Below are 23,511 nucleotides of genomic sequence, written 5' to 3' on the forward strand. Positions count from 1 at the left end.
AGCATTGTCACAGGGCAATGCTGGGATTATTTGGGGGCTTGCTGTATGGTTCTTGGTATTGTTATTTTATCATTTATTTTACTCACTTATATAGCGTTATTAATTCCACAGCGCTTTACATCTCATCACTGTCCCCAATGGGGCTCACAATATAGAATCCCTATCATTATGTCTTTGGATTGTGAGAGGTACCCGGAGGAAACCCACATAAACACTGGGAGAACATACCACTCCTTGCAGATGTAGTCCTTGGTGGGATTTGACTCATCCCAGTATTAAAAGAAGTACAAATATAAATGAAGTGAAGCTCGTAGACTAACTGTTCACAAATACTATTCTCCATTTAAAGAGGAGTTCAATACATTATAACAATCCCTGAGCTCCCCTGCTTCTGCCGCTTTTTTTCCATTTTGTCCTGCTTCGCTTTATTGCAGAGATAATATTTGTTGCTTTTGGCGCGCAGTATGTGAAATCTCTGCTCGTAGTGCAACTGGACGACTCTTTAGAGACTCTGGGGCATGCGCTGTTGCCCTTTTTTGCCCACATGTTGGTAATCTGCGCCAAGAAGTCTCAGACACTTCTAAGCTGTTATTGTCAGCATCTGGTAAGGAGGGGTGAAAGTGCACCTCTCCAGAGAAGACTGTAGCGAAACGCCTAGTTGCAGTACATGCAGAGATTTCACATACTGAGCTCCGAACGCAACAATGTGAATATCTCTGCAATGGAATAACACCACACAAAACAAAGAGTGGCAGAATCAGGAGAGCGCAGCGATTGTTACAAGGTGTTAAACGCAAGTGACAGATCATCTTTAATGGTACAGTAGCATGGTTTCATTGAACTCTGCATTATGCGACTCGTCCCCTTTTTCCTGGAATTGTATGAATGATTTGAGTTACTTTTCTCTAGTTGCTGTAGCACGGTCTCCACATGCACTGACCTGTCGTCTGGAATGTAACCTACTAACCGTCCGTAGCAGGAGTGATCAATAATTGGTTATTAGTGACATGCGCTTATTATACCACACCTGACTAGCTCACAAGTCCGTCAGTCTGTGCAGCACCAAACACAATCCTGAAGATATTTTTCTGTTTTCTCCTAAGGTTGTGAAAACCATTGGACTTCGTGAGGTTTGGTTCTTTGGACTCCAGTACCAGGACACAAAGGGCTTCTCCACATGGCTAAAGCTCAACAAAAAGGTAACACTTTAGTTGTTTTGGTTTTTTTGGGGTTACAATTTGTAGTGTTTTCCTCTGTGTGCAGCCTTGGGTGTGATTTCAGTTCAGCTTTTGGTGCTCAGCTGCCCTTTTTAAAGGGAATCTCTCAAAAAATGTTTGCTATCTTATCTGAGTGCAGCAAGATATTGGGATAGGAACCCTTATTCCAGCGATGTCACTAACTGGGCTGCTTGCTGACGTTTTCTTAAAATCAGTTTTATCAGCTGCAGATTTAGCAGTTCACTGAATGCTGAGCTCTGTATAACACACCACTGTTTGGCTGCTTTCTATGTACACGGTGCATATACAGAAAGCTGCCAGTCAGTTGTGTGGGCTCATGCTATGGAGGGACTACCTGGCGGCAGGTTTACTAGTCCTCTAGGGATAATCTGCTGATAAAACTGTGATTTTATCAAAACTACAGCAAGCAGCCCAATAAGCGACACGTCACTGGAATCGGGGTCTCTGGCCCTAAAATATGCTGCTCTCAGATTAGATGACAAAAACTTGGTGACACATTCCCTTTAACAGGTGCTTTCTACCAGTTTACTTGATGCTTTTTTATCTTGAATTCAGCAGACACTTGGGGCCTGATTCATTATTGCAAGTTTTAGTTTTTGTTTTTTTTGCCTCTTTTTCATTTTGCTTGGTTTTTGTAAATTGTACCGTTTTAATCTAGTTTGTGTCCGCCAGTATCCCCCCCCCCCCCCCCCCCATGTTCTCTATGCTGGGCAAGGTTCTGGGAATCGTCAATGGCAAATTTTTATGAAATCTCAATTTGCCCCCGTCACACACAGCGAGATAGCTAGCGAGATCGCTGCTGAGTCACAAGTTTTGTGACGCAACAGCGATCTTACCAGAGATATCTCTAGGTGTGACGGGTATCGCTGATCGTGCTCGAATGCCCTGGGCATTTTTTGGATCGTTAGTCTCCCGCTGGCCAGCACGCATCGCTGTGTGTGGTAGGCAGGAGACCAGCGAGCTGGACGCTGGTTTCCAATGTGAATGCGTGCGTCACTTAGTTACCCGCTGTGTTCCTTAGATACCAGCGTGCTGGCGCTGGTATCTAAGGTAAACTGCTGGTTTCTAAGCGCCCCGCTGTTTACCTTGGTTACCAGCTCCCTGCACCAGCGTGCTGGTATCTAAGGTACACAGTGGGTAACTAAGCAACATGCGTAGCTTGTTACCTGCGTCGCTGGTGAGATCTGCCTGTTTGGCAGCTCACACCGATCATGTAGCAACACACCAGCGATCCTGACAAGGTCATATCGTTGTCTGGATCGCTGGTGCGTTGCTATGTGTGAACGGGGTCCTAAGTGCTGTCCCCTTCCTGTAGTGATTTTACATATGCCTGAAGAATTTTAAATGAACAGGGTATTTTTATTTTTTTGCTGTAAAAAGTCACAAAACATGTTAAACACGAAAACAAAATTTTTTGATTTTGTGCAAAATTCATTTTCACTTACAATTTGGATGAATTTGACAAAAAATGTCAGTGAATATCACAAGAAGAAAAAATAAGAAATGGTTACTTAAAAATATTGCAAAGTATGAGTTGTGTACTTTGTGCTCTTTTATGCCTCGTACTAAAAATTACTCCTGGTTCTTCCTCAGGTCACTGCTCAGGACGTACGGAAAGATAGTCCATTGCTTTTCAAGTTTCGTGCCAAATTCTACCCGGAGGATGTTTCTGAGGAATTAATCCAAGATATCACGCAGCGACTCTTCTTTCTCCAAGTAAAAGAAGGCATTCTGAATGATGACATTTACTGTCCTCCTGAGACTGCAGTGCTGCTGGCTTCATATGCCGTGCAGGCCAAGTATGGGGACTTCAACAAGGATGTCCAAAAACCAGGCTATTTGTCCCAAGACAAGCTGCTTCCTCAGAGGTAAGGATACTCTGAATTTCTAAATGTAATCATTGCAAGCAAGATTGAGTGGTCTCTTATTGATGACTTATCCTATGGATAGGCCATCAATGTCAGTCTCTGGCATTCCACTTAAAGAGGACCTGTCACTAGCTCAAAATATCTGAATTGAATGCCTTGTAGAACTCCCTGAGCTCCCCTGATTCTGCATCTCGTTTGTTTTTTGCTGCATCTCTCTATTGCAGTGATATTCTCATTTGTTTCTTCTGGAGAGCAATATGTGAAATCTCTTCTTTGCAATTTTAAATTGACGTTTCTTCATGGTCTTCTCTGGGGGGGCGTGTGCTTTCAACCTTTCCTCCCTATTACTGTGATTGGCGGTGTCTGAAAGGTAGGTATTCCCGCACACATTGCTAAAGGAGACTGAAGAAACACATGGTGCACTATAAGCAGAGACTTCACAAACTGCATTCCAAAAGGTACAAATGTGAATATCTTGGCAATGAAGCGACGCAGCGTAAAATGGAAAAGAGCAACAGAGTCGGGAGCTTGGGGATTTTCTTTTAAATGTGACAAGTCATCTTTAGGAATAATGATTATTTCAACAAACTTCTTTTTGCATCTTTTCCCATGGCAGTGACTGGTTGGGGACAAGGTCCTGACGCTCCCACTTAATCAAAGGGAACACATGTCCTGTCTGCTTTACATTACATACACTGAGATCAGAAGATGGGTTGTAATGATGATTTCTGCTTTCTGGCAGCTCGCTGTATAATAATGCTGTGAGCCTTTTCTGTTGACACTGAGCCATTTCATATACAGAAGAAATATTTCATAGCACAGAGCTAGTTAAATGGAACCTGTCACCCCCCCCCAGGCGGTTTTAAGTAAAAGAGTCACCATGTGCAGCCCTAATGCTGCATTCTATCAAGGTGGCTCTTTTACTTAGCATCCCTTCCACCGCAGAAATAATTGTTTTTAAAATTGGTCAAAACTACCTGAATTTTGACAGGGGGGCAGGTCTTTCCCCCTCTGACAGACGCCTCGCATCCATCAGTCATTTCTTTCTTCAGTATTTGGCGCCGCCTCCTCAGCTTCTTTTGAAATCGTGGCGCCTGCGCTGTACTATATCTTCTTGGGCATGCGCAGTTAGCGCTGCCCGTTCTGTCTCATCACATCCTGGCCTTGCTATCGCGCCGGCGTGGACGCGCTGCCAGAGATCCCGCCCCGCAGTTGCTTATGATTTAATCACGCTGCGGGGCTGGGAATCTTGGGCATGAGAGACGCAGAGAACTACTGCGCATGCCCAAGATTCCCAGCCCCGAAGTGTGAATAAATCATAAGCGATTGCGGGGCGGGATCTGTGGCCGCGCGATAGGAAGGCCGGAATGTGATGTGAGAGCACAGGCACGTCGGGCAGCGCTAACTGCGCATGCCCACGAAACTATAGTACAGCGCAGGCGCCAGCATTTCAAAAGAAGCTGAGGAGGCGGCACCAAATACTGAAGAAAGAAATGACGTATGGATGCAAGGCGTCTGTCAGAGGGGGAAAGACCTGCCCCCCCGTCAAAATTCAGGTATTTTTGACCAATTTTAAAAACAATTATTTCTGTGGTGGAAGGGACGCTAAGTAAAAGAGCCACCTTGACAGAATGCAGCATTAGTGCTGCACAAGGTGGCTCTTTTACTTAAAAACGCCTGAGGGGGATGACAGGTTCCCTTTAAAGGGCTATAATTCCCAATGAACTGCGGGGTCCATTACCGAAAAACCTCTTCCTAAATGCTAAAGTGCTTCAAGTAAAATATAAACCCCTGTATACTCCTGTGTCAGACTGGCACTGTTCCTTTGATCTCAACGCTATCTGTTGGCCCTCCATGCTGTGCGTGCATGCTGCATCCGATCCTCAGCTTTTTGGCTGCAACCTTCTGTTAGACCGAACTGTGCTGGACAGGACTATGAAGACTGAAGTCCGTCAGCGTGGAGCGGTTATTTGCAGACAGAGAGGATAGTCGGGAGCCTCTTATGGACTTCAGCCTTCATAGTCTGGTCACCCGGCTGTTGATTGGCTGCAGTGCTGTTATTAAGGCACATGAGTACCGGCAGACACAGCGCCAGTCTGCGAGCGGAGTATATGGTGTGTTTGCTTCTTACCCTAAAGCACCACATGTTACGGTTACACAGGGCTTTTTTTGCAGCATTTTTTCCAGATGAAGGTGTGATGGCAGGAAACACATTATACACATTTTTCATGCAGTTTTTATGCATTTATTCAATGAATAGAAAACACTGAAAGAATTGTAATTCTGCAGTTAACACTTCATTCGCACCTTTAGTATTTGGTCACTGTTTCCCATCACTATTTGTAGCCAAATCCAGGAATGGAATAATCAGGGGAAAGAATGATAGAAACACGTCACCATGTCTGTATTTGTCACCCACTCCTGAAGCGTTCTCCTGATCACATGGGTACGCCATAAATGCTGAATATGGGAATGCCCTGTATTCCTGCAATACTGAGGCATCACTGATTAAGGGCTGCATGTAGTCTTCTGTTTGTGCATCAACACTGGAGATGCACAATGCTCAACACATATCTTTTTTTATTTATTTTTTTACAGCACATATAGCATGGTACGCACATTCTTTTTACAGTACATACAGCATGGTACGCACATACCGCACACTTTCTGCAGCACATGCAGCATGGTACGCACATACCGCACACTTTCTGCAGCACATGCAGCATGGTACACATACACTGCACACATTCTTTCAGCACATAGAATGTGTGTGGTGTGTAAGTACCATGCTCTATTTGCAGCACATACAGCATAGTACGTACACACCGCACACATTCTATTTGCAGCACATACAGCATAGTACGTACACACCGCACACATTCTATTTGCAGCACACAGAGCATGGTACTTACACACCACACACATTCTATTTGCAGCACATACAGCATAGTACGTACACACCGCACACATTCTATTTGCAGCACACAGAGCATGGTACTTACACACCGCACACATTCTATTTGCAGCACATACAGCATAGTACGTACACACCGCACACATTCTATTTGCAGCACATACAGCATAGTACGTACACACCGCACACATTCTATTTGCAGCACATACAACATAGTACGTACACACCGCACACATTCTTTCAGCACACAGAGCATGGTACTTACACACCACACACATTCTATTTGCAGCACATACAGCATAGTACGTACACACCGCACACATTCTTTCAGCACACAGAGCATGGTACTTACACACCACACACATTCTTTCTGCAGCACATGCAGCATAGTACGTACACACCGCACACATTCTATTTGCAGCACATACAGCATAGTACGTACACACCACACACATTCTTTCAGCACACAGAGCATGGTACTTACACACCACACACATTCTTTCTGCAGCACATGCAGCATAGTACGTACACACCGCACACATTCTATTTGCAGCACATACAGCATAGTACGTACACACCGCACACATTCTATTTGCAGCACATACAGCATAGTACGTACACACCGCACACATTCTATTTGCAGCACATACAGCATAGTACGTACACACCGCACACATTCTATTTGCAGCACATACAGCATAGTACGTACACACCGCACACATTCTATTTGCAGCACATACAGCATAGTACGTACACACCGCACACATTCTATTTGCAGCACATACAGCATAGTACGTACACACCGCACACATTCTATTTGCAGCACATACAGCATAGTACGTACACACCGCACACATTCTATTTGCAGCACACAGAGCATGGTACTTACACACCACACACATTCTATTTGCAGCACATACAGCATAGTACGTACACACCGCACACATTCTATTTGCAGCACATACAGCATAGTACGTACACACCGCACACATTCTATTTGCAGCACATACAGCATAGTACGTACACACCGCACACATTCTATTTGCAGCACATACAACATAGTACGTACACACCGCACACATTCTTTCAGCACACAGAGCATGGTACTTACACACCACACACATTCTATTTGCAGCACATACAGCATAGTACGTACACACCGCACACATTCTTTCAGCACACAGAGCATGGTACTTACACACCACACACATTCTTTCTGCAGCACATGCAGCATAGTACGTACACACCGCACACATTCTATTTGCAGCACATACAGCATAGTACGTACACACCACACACATTCTATTTGCAGCACATACAGCATAGTACGTACACACCGCACACATTCTATTTGCAGCACATACAGCATAGTACGTACACACCGCACACATTCTATTTGCAGCACATACAGCATAGTACGTACACACAGCACACATTCTATTTGCAGCACATACAGCATAGTACGTACACACCGCACACATTCTATTTGCAGCACATACAGCATAGTACGTACACACCGCACACATTCTATTTGCAGCACATACAGCATAGTACGTACACACCGCACACATTCTATTTGCAGCACATACAGCATAGTACGTACACACCGCACACATTCTTTCAGCACACAGAGCATGGTACTTACACACCACACACATTCTTTCTGCAGCACATGCAGCATAGTACGTACACACCGCACACATTCTATTTGCAGCACATACAGCATAGTACGTACACACCACACATTCTATGTGCAGCACATACAGCATAGTACGTACACACCGCACACATTCTATTTGCAGCACATACAGCATAGTACGTACACACCGCCCACATTCTATTTGCAGCACATACAGCATAGTACGTACACACCGCACACATTCTTTCAGCACACAGAGCATGGTACTTACACACCACACACATTCTTTCTGCAGCACATACAACATAGTACGTACACACCGCACACATTCTTTCAGCACACAGAGCATGGTACTTACACACCACACACATTCTATTTGCAGCACATACAGCATAGTACGTACACACCGCACACATTCTTTCAGCACACAGAGCATGGTACTTACACACCGCACACATTCTTTTTGCAGCACATACAGCATAGTACGTACACACCGCACACATTCTATTTGCAGCACATACAGCATAGTACGTACACACCGCACACATTCTATTTGCAGCACATACAGCATAGTACGTACACACCGCACACATTCTATTTGCAGCACATACAGCATAGTACGTACACACCGCACACATTCTATTTGCAGCACATACAGCATAGTACGTACACACCGCACACATTCTATTTGCAGCACATACAGCATAGTACGTACACACCGCACACATTCTATTTGCAGCACATACAGCATAGTACGTACACACCGCACACATTCTATTTGCAGCACATACAGCATAGTACGTACACACCGCACACATTCTATTTGCAGCACATACAGCATAGTACGTACACACCGCACACATTCTATTTGCAGCACATACAGCATAGTACGTACACACCGCACACATTCTATTTGCAGCACATACAGCATAGTACGTACACACAGCACACATTCTATTTGCAGCACATACAGCATAGTACTTACACACCGCACACATTCTATTTGCAGCACATACAGCATAGTACGTACACACCGCACACATTCTATTTGCAGCACATACAGCATAGTACGTACACACCGCACACATTCTTTCAGCACACAGAGCATGGTACTTACACACCACACACATTCTTTCTGCAGCACATACAACATAGTACGTACACACCGCACACATTCTTTCAGCACACAGAGCATGGTACTTACACACCACACACATTCTATTTGCAGCACATACAGCATAGTACGTACACACCGCACACATTCTTTCAGCACACAGAGCATGGTACTTACACACCACACACATTCTTTCTGCAGCACATACAACATAGTACGTACACACCGCACACATTCTTTCAGCACACAGAGCATGGTACTTACACACCGCACACATTCTATTTGCAGCACATACAGCATAGTACGTACACACCGCACACATTCTATTTGCAGCACATACAGCATAGTACGTACACACCGCACACATTCTATTTGCAGCACATACAGCATAGTACGTACACACCGCACACATTCTATTTGCAGCACATACAGCATAGTACGTACACACCGCACACATTCTTTCAGCACACAGAGCATGGTACTTACACACCACACACATTCTTTCTGCAGCACATACAACATAGTACGTACACACCGCACACATTCTTTCAGCACACAGAGCATGGTACTTACACACCGCACACATTCTATTTGCAGCACATACAGCATAGTACGTACACACCGCACACATTCTATTTGCAGCACATACAGCATAGTACGTACACACAGCACACATTCTATTTGCAGCACATACAGCATAGTACGTACACACCACACATTCTATGTGCAGCACATACAGCATAGTACGTACACACCGCACACATTCTATTTGCAGCACATACAGCATAGTACGTACACACCGCCCACATTCTATTTGCAGCACATACAGCATAGTACGTACACACCGCACACATTCTTTCAGCACACAGAGCATGGTACTTACACACCACACACATTCTTTCTGCAGCACATACAACATAGTACGTACACACCGCACACATTCTTTCAGCACACAGAGCATGGTACTTACACACCACACACATTCTATTTGCAGCACATACAGCATAGTACGTACACACCGCACACATTCTTTCAGCACACAGAGCATGGTACTTACACACCGCACACATTCTTTTTGCAGCACATACAGCATAGTACGTACACACCGCACACATTCTATTTGCAGCACATACAGCATAGTACGTACACACCGCACACATTCTTTTTGCAGCACATACAGCATAGTACGTACACACCGCACACATTCTATTTGCAGCACATACAGCATAGTACGTACACACCGCACACATTATTTCAGCACACAGAGCATAGTACGTACACACCGCACACATTCTATTTGCAGCACATACAGCATAGTACGTACACACCGCACACATTCTATTTGCAGCACATACAGCATAGTACGTACACACCGCACACATTCTATTTGCAGCACATACAGCATAGTACGTACACACCGCACACATTCTATTTGCAGCACATACAGCATAGTACGTACACACCGCACACATTCTATTTGCAGCACATACAGCATAGTACGTACACACCGCACACATTCTATTTGCAGCACATACAGCATAGTACGTACACACCGCACACATTCTATTTGCAGCACATACAGCATAGTACGTACACACAGCACACATTCTATTTGCAGCACATACAGCATAGTACTTACACACCGCACACATTCTATTTGCAGCACATACAGCATAGTACGTACACACCGCACACATTCTATTTGCAGCACATACAGCATAGTACGTACACACCGCACACATTCTTTCAGCACACAGAGCATGGTACTTACACACCACACACATTCTTTCTGCAGCACATACAACATAGTACGTACACACCGCACACATTCTTTCAGCACACAGAGCATGGTACTTACACACCACACACATTCTATTTGCAGCACATACAGCATAGTACGTACACACCGCACACATTCTTTCAGCACACAGAGCATGGTACTTACACACCACACACATTCTTTCTGCAGCACATACAACATAGTACGTACACACCGCACACATTCTTTCAGCACACAGAGCATGGTACTTACACACCGCACACATTCTATTTGCAGCACATACAGCATAGTACGTACACACCGCACACATTCTATTTGCAGCACATACAGCATAGTACGTACACACCGCACACATTCTATTTGCAGCACATACAGCATAGTACGTACACACCGCACACATTCTATTTGCAGCACATACAGCATAGTACGTACACACCGCACACATTCTTTCAGCACACAGAGCATGGTACTTACACACCACACACATTCTTTCTGCAGCACATACAACATAGTACGTACACACCGCACACATTCTTTCAGCACACAGAGCATGGTACTTACACACCGCACACATTCTATGTGCAGCACATACAGCATAGTACGTACACACCGCACACATTCTATTTGCAGCACATACAGCATAGTACGTACACACCGCCCACATTCTATTTGCAGCACATACAGCATAGTACGTACACACCGCACACATTCTTTCAGCACACAGAGCATGGTACTTACACACCACACACATTCTTTCTGCAGCACATACAACATAGTACGTACACACCGCACACATTCTTTCAGCACACAGAGCATGGTACTTACACACCACACACATTCTATTTGCAGCACATACAGCATAGTACGTACACACCGCACACATTCTTTCAGCACACAGAGCATGGTACTTACACACCGCACACATTCTTTTTGCAGCACATACAGCATAGTACGTACACACCGCACACATTCTATTTGCAGCACATACAGCATAGTACGTACACACCGCACACATTCTTTTTGCAGCACATACAGCATAGTACGTACACACCGCACACATTCTATTTGCAGCACATACAGCATAGTACGTACACACCGCACACATTATTTCAGCACACAGAGCATAGTACGTACACACCGCACACATTCTATTTGCAGCACATACAGCATAGTACGTACACACCGCACACATTCTATTTGCAGCACATACAGCATAGTACGTACACACCGCACACATTCTATTTGCAGCACATACAGCATAGTACGTACACACCGCACACATTCTATTTGCAGCACATACAGCATAGTACGTACACACCGCACACATTCTATTTGCAGCACATACAGCATAGTACGTACACACCGCACACATTCTATTTGCAGCACATACAGCATAGTACGTACACACCGCACACATTCTATTTGCAGCACATACAGCATAGTACGTACACACCGCACACATTCTATTTGCAGCACATACAGCATAGTACGTACACACCGCACACATTCTTTCAGCACACAGAGCATGGTACTTACACACCGCACACATTCTTTCTGCAGCACATACAGCATAGTACGTACACACCGCACACATTCTATTTGCAGCACATACAGCATAGTACGTACACACCGCACACATTCTATTTGCAGCACATACAGCATAGTACGTACACACCGCACACATTCTATTTGCAGCACATACAGCATAGTACGTACACACCGCACACATTCTATTTGCAGCACATACAGCATAGTACGTACACACCGCACACATTCTATTTGCAGCACATACAGCATAGTACGTACACACCGCACACATTCTTTCAGCACACAGAGCATGGTACTTACACACCACACACATTCTTTCTGCAGCACATACAACATAGTACGTACACACCGCACACATTCTTTCAGCACACAGAGCATGGTACTTACACACCACACACATTCTATTTGCAGCACATACAGCATAGTACGTACACACCGCACACATTCTTTCAGCACACAGAGCATGGTACTTACACACCACACACATTCTATTTGCAGCACATACAACATAGTACGTACACACCGCACACATTCTTTCAGCACACAGAGCATGGTACTTACACACCACACACATTCTTTCTGCAGCACATACAGCATAGTACGTACACACCGCACACATTCTATTTGCAGCACATACAGCATAGTACGTACACACCGCACACATTCTATTTGCAGCACATACAGCATAGTACGTACACACTTCACACATTCTTTCAGCACACAGAGCATGGTACTTACACACCACACACATTCTATTTGCAGCACATACAGCATAGTACGTACACACCGCACACATTCTTTCAGCACACAGAGCATGGTACTTACACACCACACACATTCTTTCTGCAGCACATACAGCATAGTACGTACACACCGCACACATTCTATTTGCAGCACATACAGCATAGTACGTACACACCGCACACATTCTTTTTGCAGCACATACAGCATAGTACGTACACACCGCACACATTCTATTTGCAGCACATACAGCATAGTACGTACACACCGCACACATTCTATTTGCAGCACATACAGCATAGTACGTACACACCACACACATTCTATTTGCAGCACATACAGCATAGTACGTACACACCGCACACATTCTATTTGCAGCACATACAGCATAGTACGTACACACCGCACACATTCTATTTGCAGCACATACAGCATAGTACGTACACACCGCACACATTCTATTTGCAGCACATACAGCATAGTACGTACACACCGCACACATTCTTTTTGCAGCACATATAGCATAGTACGTACACACAGCACACATTCTATTTGCAGCACATACAGCATAGTACGTACACACCGCACACATTCTATTTGCAGCACATACAGCATAGTACGTACACACCGCACACATTCTATTTGCAGCACATACAGCATAGTACGTACACACAGCACACATTTTTTCAGCACATAGAGCATGGTACTTACACACCGCGCACACATTCTTTTTGCAGCACATACAGCATGGTACGGGCACACCGCACACATTCGTTTTACAACACATGCAGCATGGTACACACACTGCAAACACAGAATCACTACTGTTGTGCGCACTTGTTGCCACTAGGTGGCGTTAACATTGCGTACAAGAATATTGTACAGCGATGCGCTGAGTGACACCACTGCTTTACGTGGGTAATGTCAGTATGACGATGGCTGAGATGTTTGCATTGATTCAGTGAATTTTGAGAAATAATAATTTGTAAGAATACCAGTTACTAGGAGCCACATACACTGTGTAACCATTCTCTGCTTTCTCTGCTTAGAGTCCTGGAGCAGCACAAACTCTCTAAAGACCAGTGGGAGGACAGGATCCACGTCTGGCACGAGGAGCACAGGGGCATGCTAAGGTAACACTCCGATGGGCAGGGGGTATGGCGAAAGGCTTCCCTGAATCCAGCGCATCACTCTGGGGGTCTATGGGGATGTATGTTTGGCTCTGTAGAATCATTTGGTGGTCTGGATTTTGTGGCTTTTCAAAGCTGTTGGGCTGGTTGGCATGAAAGATTATCCTGGACCTTAGTAGCGTCCTCTTTAGTTCAGGGTCCCTCGCCATCTGCGTACATGGAGGGGAGGACAGGGCAGGGTTATACTGTCTTTCTGTTGCCATACACATTAGACCAGAGTTGTGTCCACCGACAATTCATTTTTTATGGTGACCTCCAAAATCTTGCCCAGGAGATGTCTGGTGAGGCAAGGATGGGGCATGCTAAATTTCACTGCCTGCTACTTGTTGCCTCCTGGTGAGATAAACACGTGCTAGAGGTGGGAACGGCTAATTCCCTGTGCCCAGTGTGAACGCTGACCTGTTCTGCTCAGTATAGGGGGGCCATGAGAGCGCTGTCTGCCAGACCAGTCTCATGTACGGTATCTGTGTTCTTTAAAAGGTTTTTACGCTTTACAAAAAAACTTGATCCCAAAAGGATGCATACTTGTAAACCAGACTTTGTAGTCTCCCTCCTCCCTGTTGAGATTTCTGTGTATTGACTGCAATGCTCGTCACCACTGCGGCCAATAACTGAATTCAGCAGCTCATGATTTCAGGAGAGCCACTGCGGTTGGCTGAGGGGTGATGTGATGTCAACGCTGCAGCCAGTGCATAGAGCATCAGCAGTAGTGGGTGAGGTCTCATTCCTGATCCAGGTTGCTGTACTTTTCTCCCTGAGTTGTCCCCTCTACTGTGATCACTGATGGGGCAGGGTGAGGTCTCACTCCTGGTCCACATTGCTGTGCTTCCTTCCCTCTGTAGTGTGATCACTGATGGGGTAGGGTGAGGTCTCACTCCTGGTCCACATTGCTGTGCTTCCTTCCCTCTGTAGTGTGATCACTGATGGGGTAGGGTGAGGTCTCACTCCTGGTCCACATTGCTGTGCTTCCTTCCCTCTGTAGTGTGATCACTGATGGGGCAGGGTGAGGTCTCACTCCTGGTCCACATTGCTGTGCTTCCTTCCCTCTGTACTGTGATCACTGATGGGGCAGGGTGAGGTCTCACTCCTGGTCCACATTGCTGTGCTTCCTTCCCTGAGTCACCCTCTGTACTGTGATCACTGATGGAACAAGGTGAGGTCTCACTCCTGGTCCTCATTACTGTGCTTCCTTCCCTCTGTAGTGTGATCACTGATGGGGCAGGGTGAGGTCTCACTCCTGGTCCACATTGCTGTGCTTCCTTCCCTCTGTAGTGTGATCACTGATGGGGTAGGGTGAGGTCTCACTCCTGGTCCACATTGCTGTGCTTCCTTCCCTCTGTAGTGTGATCACTGATGGGGCAGGGTGAGGTCTCACTCCTGGTCCACATTGCTGTGCTTCCTTCCCTCTGTACTGTGATCACTGATGGGGCAGGGTGAGGTCTCACTCCTGGTCCACATTGCTGTGCTTCCTTCCCTCTGTAGTGTGATCACTGATGGGGCAGGGTGAGGTCTCACTCCTGGTCCACATTGCTGTGCTTCCTTCCCTCTGTAGTGTGATCACTGATGGGGCAGGGTGAGGTCTCACTCCTGGTCCACATTGCTGTGCTTCCTTCCCTCTGTAGTGTGATCACTGATGGGGCAGGGTGAGGTCTCACTCCTGGTCCACTTTGCTGTGCTTCCTTCCCTCTGTAGTGTGATCACTGATGGGGCAGGGTGAGGTCTCACTCCTGGTCCACATTGCTGTGCTACCTTCCCTCTGTAGTGTGATCACTGATGGGGCAGGGTGAGGTCTCACTCCTGGTCCACATTGCTGTGCTTCCTTCCCTCTGTAGTGTGATCACTGATGGGGCAGGGTGAGGTCTCACTCCTGGTCCACATTGCTGTGCTTCCTTCCCTCTGTAGTGTGATCACAGATGGGGCAGGGTGAGGTCTCACTCCTGGTCCACATTGCTGTGCTTCCTTCCCTCTGTAGTGTGATCACTGATGGGGCAGGGTGAGGTCTCACTCCTGGTCCACATTGCTGTGCTTCCTTCCCTCTGTAGTGTGATCACTGATGGGGCAGGGTGAGGTCTCACTCCTGGTCCACATTGCTATGCTTCCTTCCCTGAGTCACCCTCTGTACTGTGATCACTGATGGAACAAGGTGAGGTCTCACTCCTGGTCCTCATTACTGTGCTTCCTTCCCTCTGTACTGTGATCACTGATGATGCAGGGTGAGATCTCATTCCTGATACACATTGCTGTGCTTCCTTCCCTGAGCCGCCCCCTGTGCTGTGATCACTGATGGAGCAAGGTGAGGTCTCCTTTCTGGTCCATGTTGCTTCCTTCTCTCTGTACTGTGATCACTGATGGAGCAGGGTTAGGTCTCATCCCCGATCCATGTTGCTGTGCTTCCTTCCCTGAGTGACCTCTGTACTTTCATTATTGATGCTGTCTCATTTCTTGCCCATTATAATAAGGTTTTCTGATTTTCAGGGAGGATGCAATTCTAGAGTACCTTAAAATTGCTCAGGATCTGGAGATGTATGGGGTCAACTACTTTGGCATCAAGAATAAAAAGGGCTCTGAACTTTGGCTTGGAGTGGATGCATTGGGACTTAATATCTATGAGCAAAATGACAGGTAATGTATTATAAGGTGTCAAAGCGCGTGAAATATGGCCTGGTACCCAGGGTATTTTTCTTGTGCAATAGCCATGAGCTAGGAATCCAGTTGCATGGCTGTTGGCAAGAAACTGTTGAGGGGATTTCTCCTAATAGCAGCTTTTTATAGTTGTACTTCGCACACAGTTCCAGCAGAGGGCGCCACAGTGCAGTGACTCCCAATATTTCTATAATAGAGATTTTTTTCCTTCAGTTTCTATTTCTTTGTTTTTCAGCCAATTAACATCTATTCACCTACAGTGGTTTGCAAAAGTATTCACACCCATTGGCTTTTTACATATTTTCTTACATTACAACCAGCATGTAAATAACTTTGTAATCCGGTTTGTGTATGATGCATCAGCGCTAAATAGTCTAAGTTGGTGAAGTGATGTCAGAAAAATATAGGTAGAAATTAAATGTATGGGATTAAATAACTAAAAATTAGCCTGTGCATATGTATTCATCCTTTTGCCATGAAGCCCCTAAATTTCTACTGCAAGCAATTCCCATCAGAAGTCCCATGCTTAGTGACAGGACGTCCCTCTGTGTGTGATCTAAGTGTCATGTCTGCCAGTATATATACTATACTGATCCCATGGAGCACCATCAAATCCATTATCACATGGAAAGAACATGGTACCACGAGAAACCTACCAAGAGATGGCGCCCACCAAAACACTCAGCCCGGGCAAGGAGGGCATTAATCAGAGAGGCATCACAGAGGCCAAAGGTGACCCTAACGGAGCTGCAGAGTTCCCAAGCAGAGACTGGTGGTCCGCTACCTGGTTTCTCTGGACGGTCAGGTGGTCTCCATACACTGACATGATTTATCTTGTGTATGGCTAGATTGTAAGTTTTCTGATGACTTATTGCAACTTCCAGATGTGAAAGTCACTGTTGGCGCTACATACTGACACTAATCAGGTTGTCAATGTATCAAAAGAGTAATAACTTCTCCAAAAAAATTTATTTTGTGAAGAAAGCATATTAGACTTTTTTGGGTGGTGAAAAACTGTTTTAAGGCAGTATGGCCACTAGGTGGCTCTAGTTCCAGATCAGCAGGACAGATTAGAAGGGTGGGGGCGCAGTACAGATCTGCTGCACATGGTGGGATCTGACTTGTCTCACGGATTCTCTTTTTTCCTCTTGTCTTCTTGCTAATCAAATCTTTTTATCAATGTCTATTCTGCCTGCTCTGCTGTCCCTCGCATTTGGCTGCTGGCTCTAGATAAAGTGGGGCCCTGGGCAAAAATTTAAAGTGGGGCCAAAATGCTGACATGTTAGTACATCACACAGAAAGGAGCAGATTTCATCTCATTAAACAGGGACCACTTGACTATATTCCTTTGGAGCTTGTTCACCATCTTATCACACCAGTTATCAGAGAATGATGGGGGTGGATTACAGTGCAGATGTAGAGATGTTCTTCCGGATAGTCATTTGCTTTTCCCGTCTTTTCCAGCTGGCCCAGACCAACACGACAACTTCTCCAGCTACAGCTTGTCTGCAGAGATTACAACAAAGACATCTGACTTCTCGCATTTCCTGCACCATCCCCATCTATCCCCAACCTGCACAAACTCCTTGTCCTGCTAGTACCCCAAGACTGAGCCGCTGCTACTGTAATTGTTTTTATACAGCTCACTATAAATGGTATAATTTCCCCAATATACAGTGTTGGCCCCACAGCTCAATATATACAGTATGACAGTTCCAAGCCTCCCCATATACAGTATAATGGCACACAGCTCCCTATATACAGTATGTTGGGCCCCACAGCTCCCTGTATAGTGTTGGTCCAACAGCTCCCTATATACGGTATGTTGGCTCCATAGCTCACTATATACTATATGTTGGCCCCACAGCTCCCTATATACGGTATGTTGGCCCCACAGCTCCCTATAATAATAATCTTTATATAGCGCCAACATATTCCGCAGCGCTTTACAGTTTAACAGTTTCAAAGCACAAGTCATAAGTAACAACATTTAACAATACAATAAAGCAAAATAAAACGAAATAAGATGTACGGTATGTTGGCCCCACAGCTCCCTATGTACGGTATGTTGGCCCCACAGCTCCCTATGTACGGTATGTTGGCCCCACAGCTCCCTATGTACGGTATGTTGGCCCCACAGCTCCCTATATACACTATACCAAAGCAAAAAGAAACAGATCTGCCCCCCAAAAAGGAGCAGAGGGCATATGACAGAACTGAGTCACCCCCTCCCTGCCCATATACCCATCACACATCCTCCAACTCATAGTCCCGTGCCCATATACCCATCATACATATCCGCCATCCCATAGTCCAGTGCCCATATACCCATCACACATCTTCCATCCCATAGTCCTCTGCCAATATACCCATCACACATCCTCCATCCCATAGTCCCGTTCCCATATACCCATCACACATATCCTCCATCCCATAGTCCCGTGCCCATATACCCATCATACATGGCCGCCATCCCATAGTCCAGTGCCCATATACCCATCATACATGGCCGCCATCCCATAGTCCCGTGCCCATATACCCATCATACATGGCCGCCATCCCATAGTCCAGTGCCCATATACCAATCATACATGGCCGCCATCCCATAGTCCCGTGCCCATATACCCATCATACATATCCACCATCCCATAGTCCAGTGCCCATATACCCATCATACATGGCCGCCATCCCATAGTCCCGTGCCCATATACCCATCATACATGGCCGCCATCCCATAGTCCAGTGCCCATATACCCATCATACATGGCCGCCATCCCATAGTCCCGTGCCCATATACCCATCATACATATCCACCATCCCATAGTCCAGTGCCCATATACCCATCATACATGGCCGCCATCCCATAGTCCAGTGCCCATATACCCATCACACATCTTCCATCCCATAGGCACATCTTCCCTCTTAATGGCATCTCCGGTATGGAAGTTAGGGCAAATCCACTCAGCACTCTGGTTCTGACCCCAGATTTCTATTAAAGGGATCATTGGTATGGAAGTCAGGGCAAATCCACTCAGCGCTCTGGTTCTGACCCCAGACCTTTCTTAAAGGGATCCCCGGTATGGAAGCTAGGGCTGTTCCACTCAGCGCTCTGGTTCTCACCTCAGGATCTCTTAAAGGGATCATTGGTATGGAAGTTAGGGCAAATCCACTCTGCGCTTTGGTACTGACACCAGGCCTTTCTTAAAGGGCTCTCCGGTATGGAAGTTAGGGCAAATCCCTCAGCTCTGTGATTCCGACCCCAAGGCTTCTATTAAAGGGATCATTTGTATGGAAGTGAGGGCAAAACCACTCAGCGCTCGGGTTCTGACCCCAGGCTGATGGGATGATCTTTGATATTAGGGATAGTTGTCTGGTGGCTCTGATGGGATGATGTGGGATATTAGTGGTAATAGTCCGGTGGCTCTGACGGGATGATGTGGGATATTAGGGGTAGTAGTCCGGTGGCTCTGATGGGATGATGTGGGATATTAGTGGTAATAGTCCGGTGGCTCTGATGGGATGATGTGGGATATTAGGGGTAGTAGTCCGGTGGCTCTGATGGGATGATGTGGGATATTAGTGGTAATAGTCCGGTGGCTCTGATGGGATGATGTGGGATATTAGGGGTAGTAGTCCGGTGGCTCTGACGGGATGATGTGGGATATTAGTGGTAATAGTCCGGTGGCTCTGATGGGATGATGTGGGATATTAGGGGTAGTAGTCCGGTGGCTCTGGCTGACGGGATGATGTGGGATATTAGTAATATAAATATATTTATTTATATTACTAATGCCCGGGCAGTGCCGGGCTCTTCAGCTAGTATATAATATATAAGAACCAATAACAGTATATCAAACGGCACACTTTGTCCCAGGACGGTAGGGCCATCTTACCTGCAAGGGAAAAATTATCAAAAGACTTATATGTCCATACATAGACTGTTATGTAAATTATGGCATGAGACAACAGGGAGCTGGAGAAAGATCACTTGGTACATAATTCTAATACAATTAATAAGTCCCAAGTGAATATAGTAGATATGAAGACAGTAACTGTAGTCCAGCAATCCAAAATTCATATGGTCCACAATGGGCCAACATGGCTTAGATTGAAACAAGAGTCCGAGACAATTTTCCCGATGTTCATGAATTTATGGCCAGCACTAATGATGGGTCCAAAATGAAAAAGGATAACGGCTCACAGCAGAAAATACAGGGTAGGAAAAAAACCTACAAAGATTTAAAGGAATACATTAATTACAAAAAATAAACAAGTTAAAAGACGAGAACCTGTGCCCAGAGTAAAAACACCACATGAATGTGGATTAAAGAAAAGACTTGAAACTGATGGCTTCATTTAGGCCGTTGGGTACTAGGGTGTCAAGTGTGACCATCTAACGTGTTTCCCTCTGCAAGAGTTTTTGTTTAAGATTGCCACCACGGATGCCTGTATAGACATGGTCGATGCCCCCAACAGTAAATCCCTTCAGATTACAATTGTGGACCTCAAAGAAGTGTTTTGGAGTAGTTTTTAAAAGGTGTGGTTCCAAACAATTTGCCGCATTTTTGATCTCTAATGTGCTCCTGCACACGAATTTTGAACGGTCTGGTTGTCATACCGATATATATATTTAACCACATGGGCAGCTGACATGGTAGACAAATGCCTCTGTGTTACACGTAATGTGAGGCACAATTTTGTAAATTTTGTCTCCCTTCGAGTTTGAAAATTCCTTTGTCCTGGGAATATAGCAGCAAGCCGAGCAGTCTCCGCAAGGGAAACAGCCCCAGGGGGGCCTTTATTTGTCAGAAAAGGGTTATTTTTAGGAGGTATATAGTGACTACTACATAAGATGTCACCCAAGGTCTGTGATTTATGCCAAGTAATGGAAGGGTAGGGCGTTAACTGCCGTTGTAAGTCTTTATCTGTTAGTAATACCAACCAATGTTTTTAAAAAATCTGATCTCTGCCCAGTTGGAATTAAATTTAGTAATGAATCTGGGTGCTGCATCTGTGGACGTAGTCTTGTTTTAGAAGATTTTGTTAAAAGGGTAGCTCTATCCGCATATAAGGCTCGGGAATTACTTCGAATGATGGCTTTGTTTGGGTAACCTCTATTTTAAAATCTACAATGCAAGTCTTTGGCTTGCTTTTGGAATGTCAGATTGTTTGAACAAATATGGCGTGCCCGCAGAAATTGTCCTATTGGAATGGAACTTTTGAGTTTGGGTGGATGTGAAGATGTAAAGTGCAGGAGTGCATTGGTAGCAGTAGTCTTTCAAAAGATATCTGTGCAAATGGTGCGATCACTGGATTTTACAATTTTGAAGGTCCAAAAAATCAATTGAAGTTTTGACTATACTTCCAGGTCAATTTGATATTGAGTACGTTATCATTGAGGTGGCAAAGGAATGAGTCAAGTTGTGACGTGTAGCCCTGCCAGATAAAGAATACATCATCGTTGTAATGCAGCCACGAGATTACAGAGCCGTGACCAGTTGTGTCAAGGACCGTATCCCTCTCCCACAGCCCCAGGAACAAATTGGCATATGAGGACGTACAAGACGCCCCCATTGCTGCTCCCTGGAGCTTTAGGAAGGGGCCGTCCTTGAACACAAAAAAAAATTGTCGGGTAATATAAAATTTAACAATTTCAAAATAAATTGGGTCAATTCAGAATCAGGATTGGTCATATTTAAAAAGAATTGAACGGCTCGCATCCCGTGGCTGTGATCGATCAACATGTAAAGGGACTCCACGTCACAAGTGACAAGCTACATGTCACTGTCAAGGACAAGGCCGTCCAATCTCTTAAGGACATCAGTGGTATCCTTTACAAAGGACGGGAGTGTTTCAACACATTTTTGCAGATAAGTTAATGAATCTACAGGCTGGTTCACAATATGCCTGAGACAATAGGTCTGCCTGGTGGGCAATGGAGGTCCTTGTGCAATTTGGGAAGCAAATAGAATGTGGGAATAATAGGATATATGGTATGTTGGCCTCAGAGCTCACTATATACAGTATGTTGGTCTCTCAGCTACCTATATACATTATGTTGGCCCCAGAGCTCCCTAGATACGGTATTTTGGCCCCACAGCTCCCTATATACGGTATGCTGGCCCTACGGCTCACTATATACAGTATGAGACCTCTTCCGAGCCCCTATAAGTACTGACTTGTAAAGTGAGAAAAGTGCTATATACTTATCTAACTCCAAGTCCACCATCTGAGCGCTGGCAGAGCATGCCCCCTGCAGCGGGAAGCTGACGTCCTATGTGCGCTCTGACGTTTTGTACTCTACAGGCATAAAGCAACCTGCAGCTTACAGAATGCAGAGCGGAAAAGCAGGGTGACCGGATTGTTCTGCTCTGCTGCAGAGTTTGCAGGTCGCTGCAGGTGGACCCCTCTGTGTGCGGAACAGGGTTGACTGACCCCTCTACTCTGCTACTGCTGAGCGAACCTGAGTAACTGCCCAATTTCGCCTCCACCTCCCACCTTGCTGCCACCTTCCTTCCCACTCCTCTTCCACTGGCCTACTTGTTTCTGATATCACATAAGTGGTGGGCTAAGGGTGGGACAATGGGATCACGCAATTTTGGCCCGTTCAGCCCGTATCAGGCAGCTGGCAAGGCACCAGAAGCAGAATAGCACATCTGCTCTATAGGGTTGGGCTATCTTTTTGTTAATTTGCAGTCAGATTACAGGTGCCGTTCAAAGAGAACCTGCCACCAGATTTCCCCATACATGGTGCATGAATTATAGCGGCTTGCCCACCACTCGGACAGCCTCATTTTAAGTATGGTCTTATCTGGTCTTAAAAACAGAAATAGCCT

General features: G+C 45.5%; 1 protein-coding gene across 1 annotated transcript in view; it reads left to right on the forward strand.

Moving 5' to 3' along the window:
• Nucleotides 1–23,511, forward strand: part of LOC141087481 (moesin) — a 110,295-nt gene that overhangs the window by 80,680 nt on the left and 6,104 nt on the right. The window contains exons 3-6 of the mRNA XM_073573034.1: nucleotides 1,104–1,199; nucleotides 2,832–3,106; nucleotides 13,892–13,975; nucleotides 16,508–16,654. Of these exons, the coding sequence (XP_073429135.1) occupies nucleotides 1,104–1,199; nucleotides 2,832–3,106; nucleotides 13,892–13,975; nucleotides 16,508–16,654 (602 nt within the window). The remainder of the gene's footprint in view (nucleotides 1–1,103; nucleotides 1,200–2,831; nucleotides 3,107–13,891; nucleotides 13,976–16,507; nucleotides 16,655–23,511) is intronic.

The sequence above is a fragment of the Dendrobates tinctorius genome, unplaced genomic scaffold, assembly GCF_039654945.1.
Source record: "Dendrobates tinctorius isolate UK_male_01 unplaced genomic scaffold, ASM3965494v1 ptg000034l, whole genome shotgun sequence".
Lineage (NCBI taxonomy): Eukaryota > Metazoa > Chordata > Amphibia > Anura > Dendrobatidae > Dendrobates > Dendrobates tinctorius.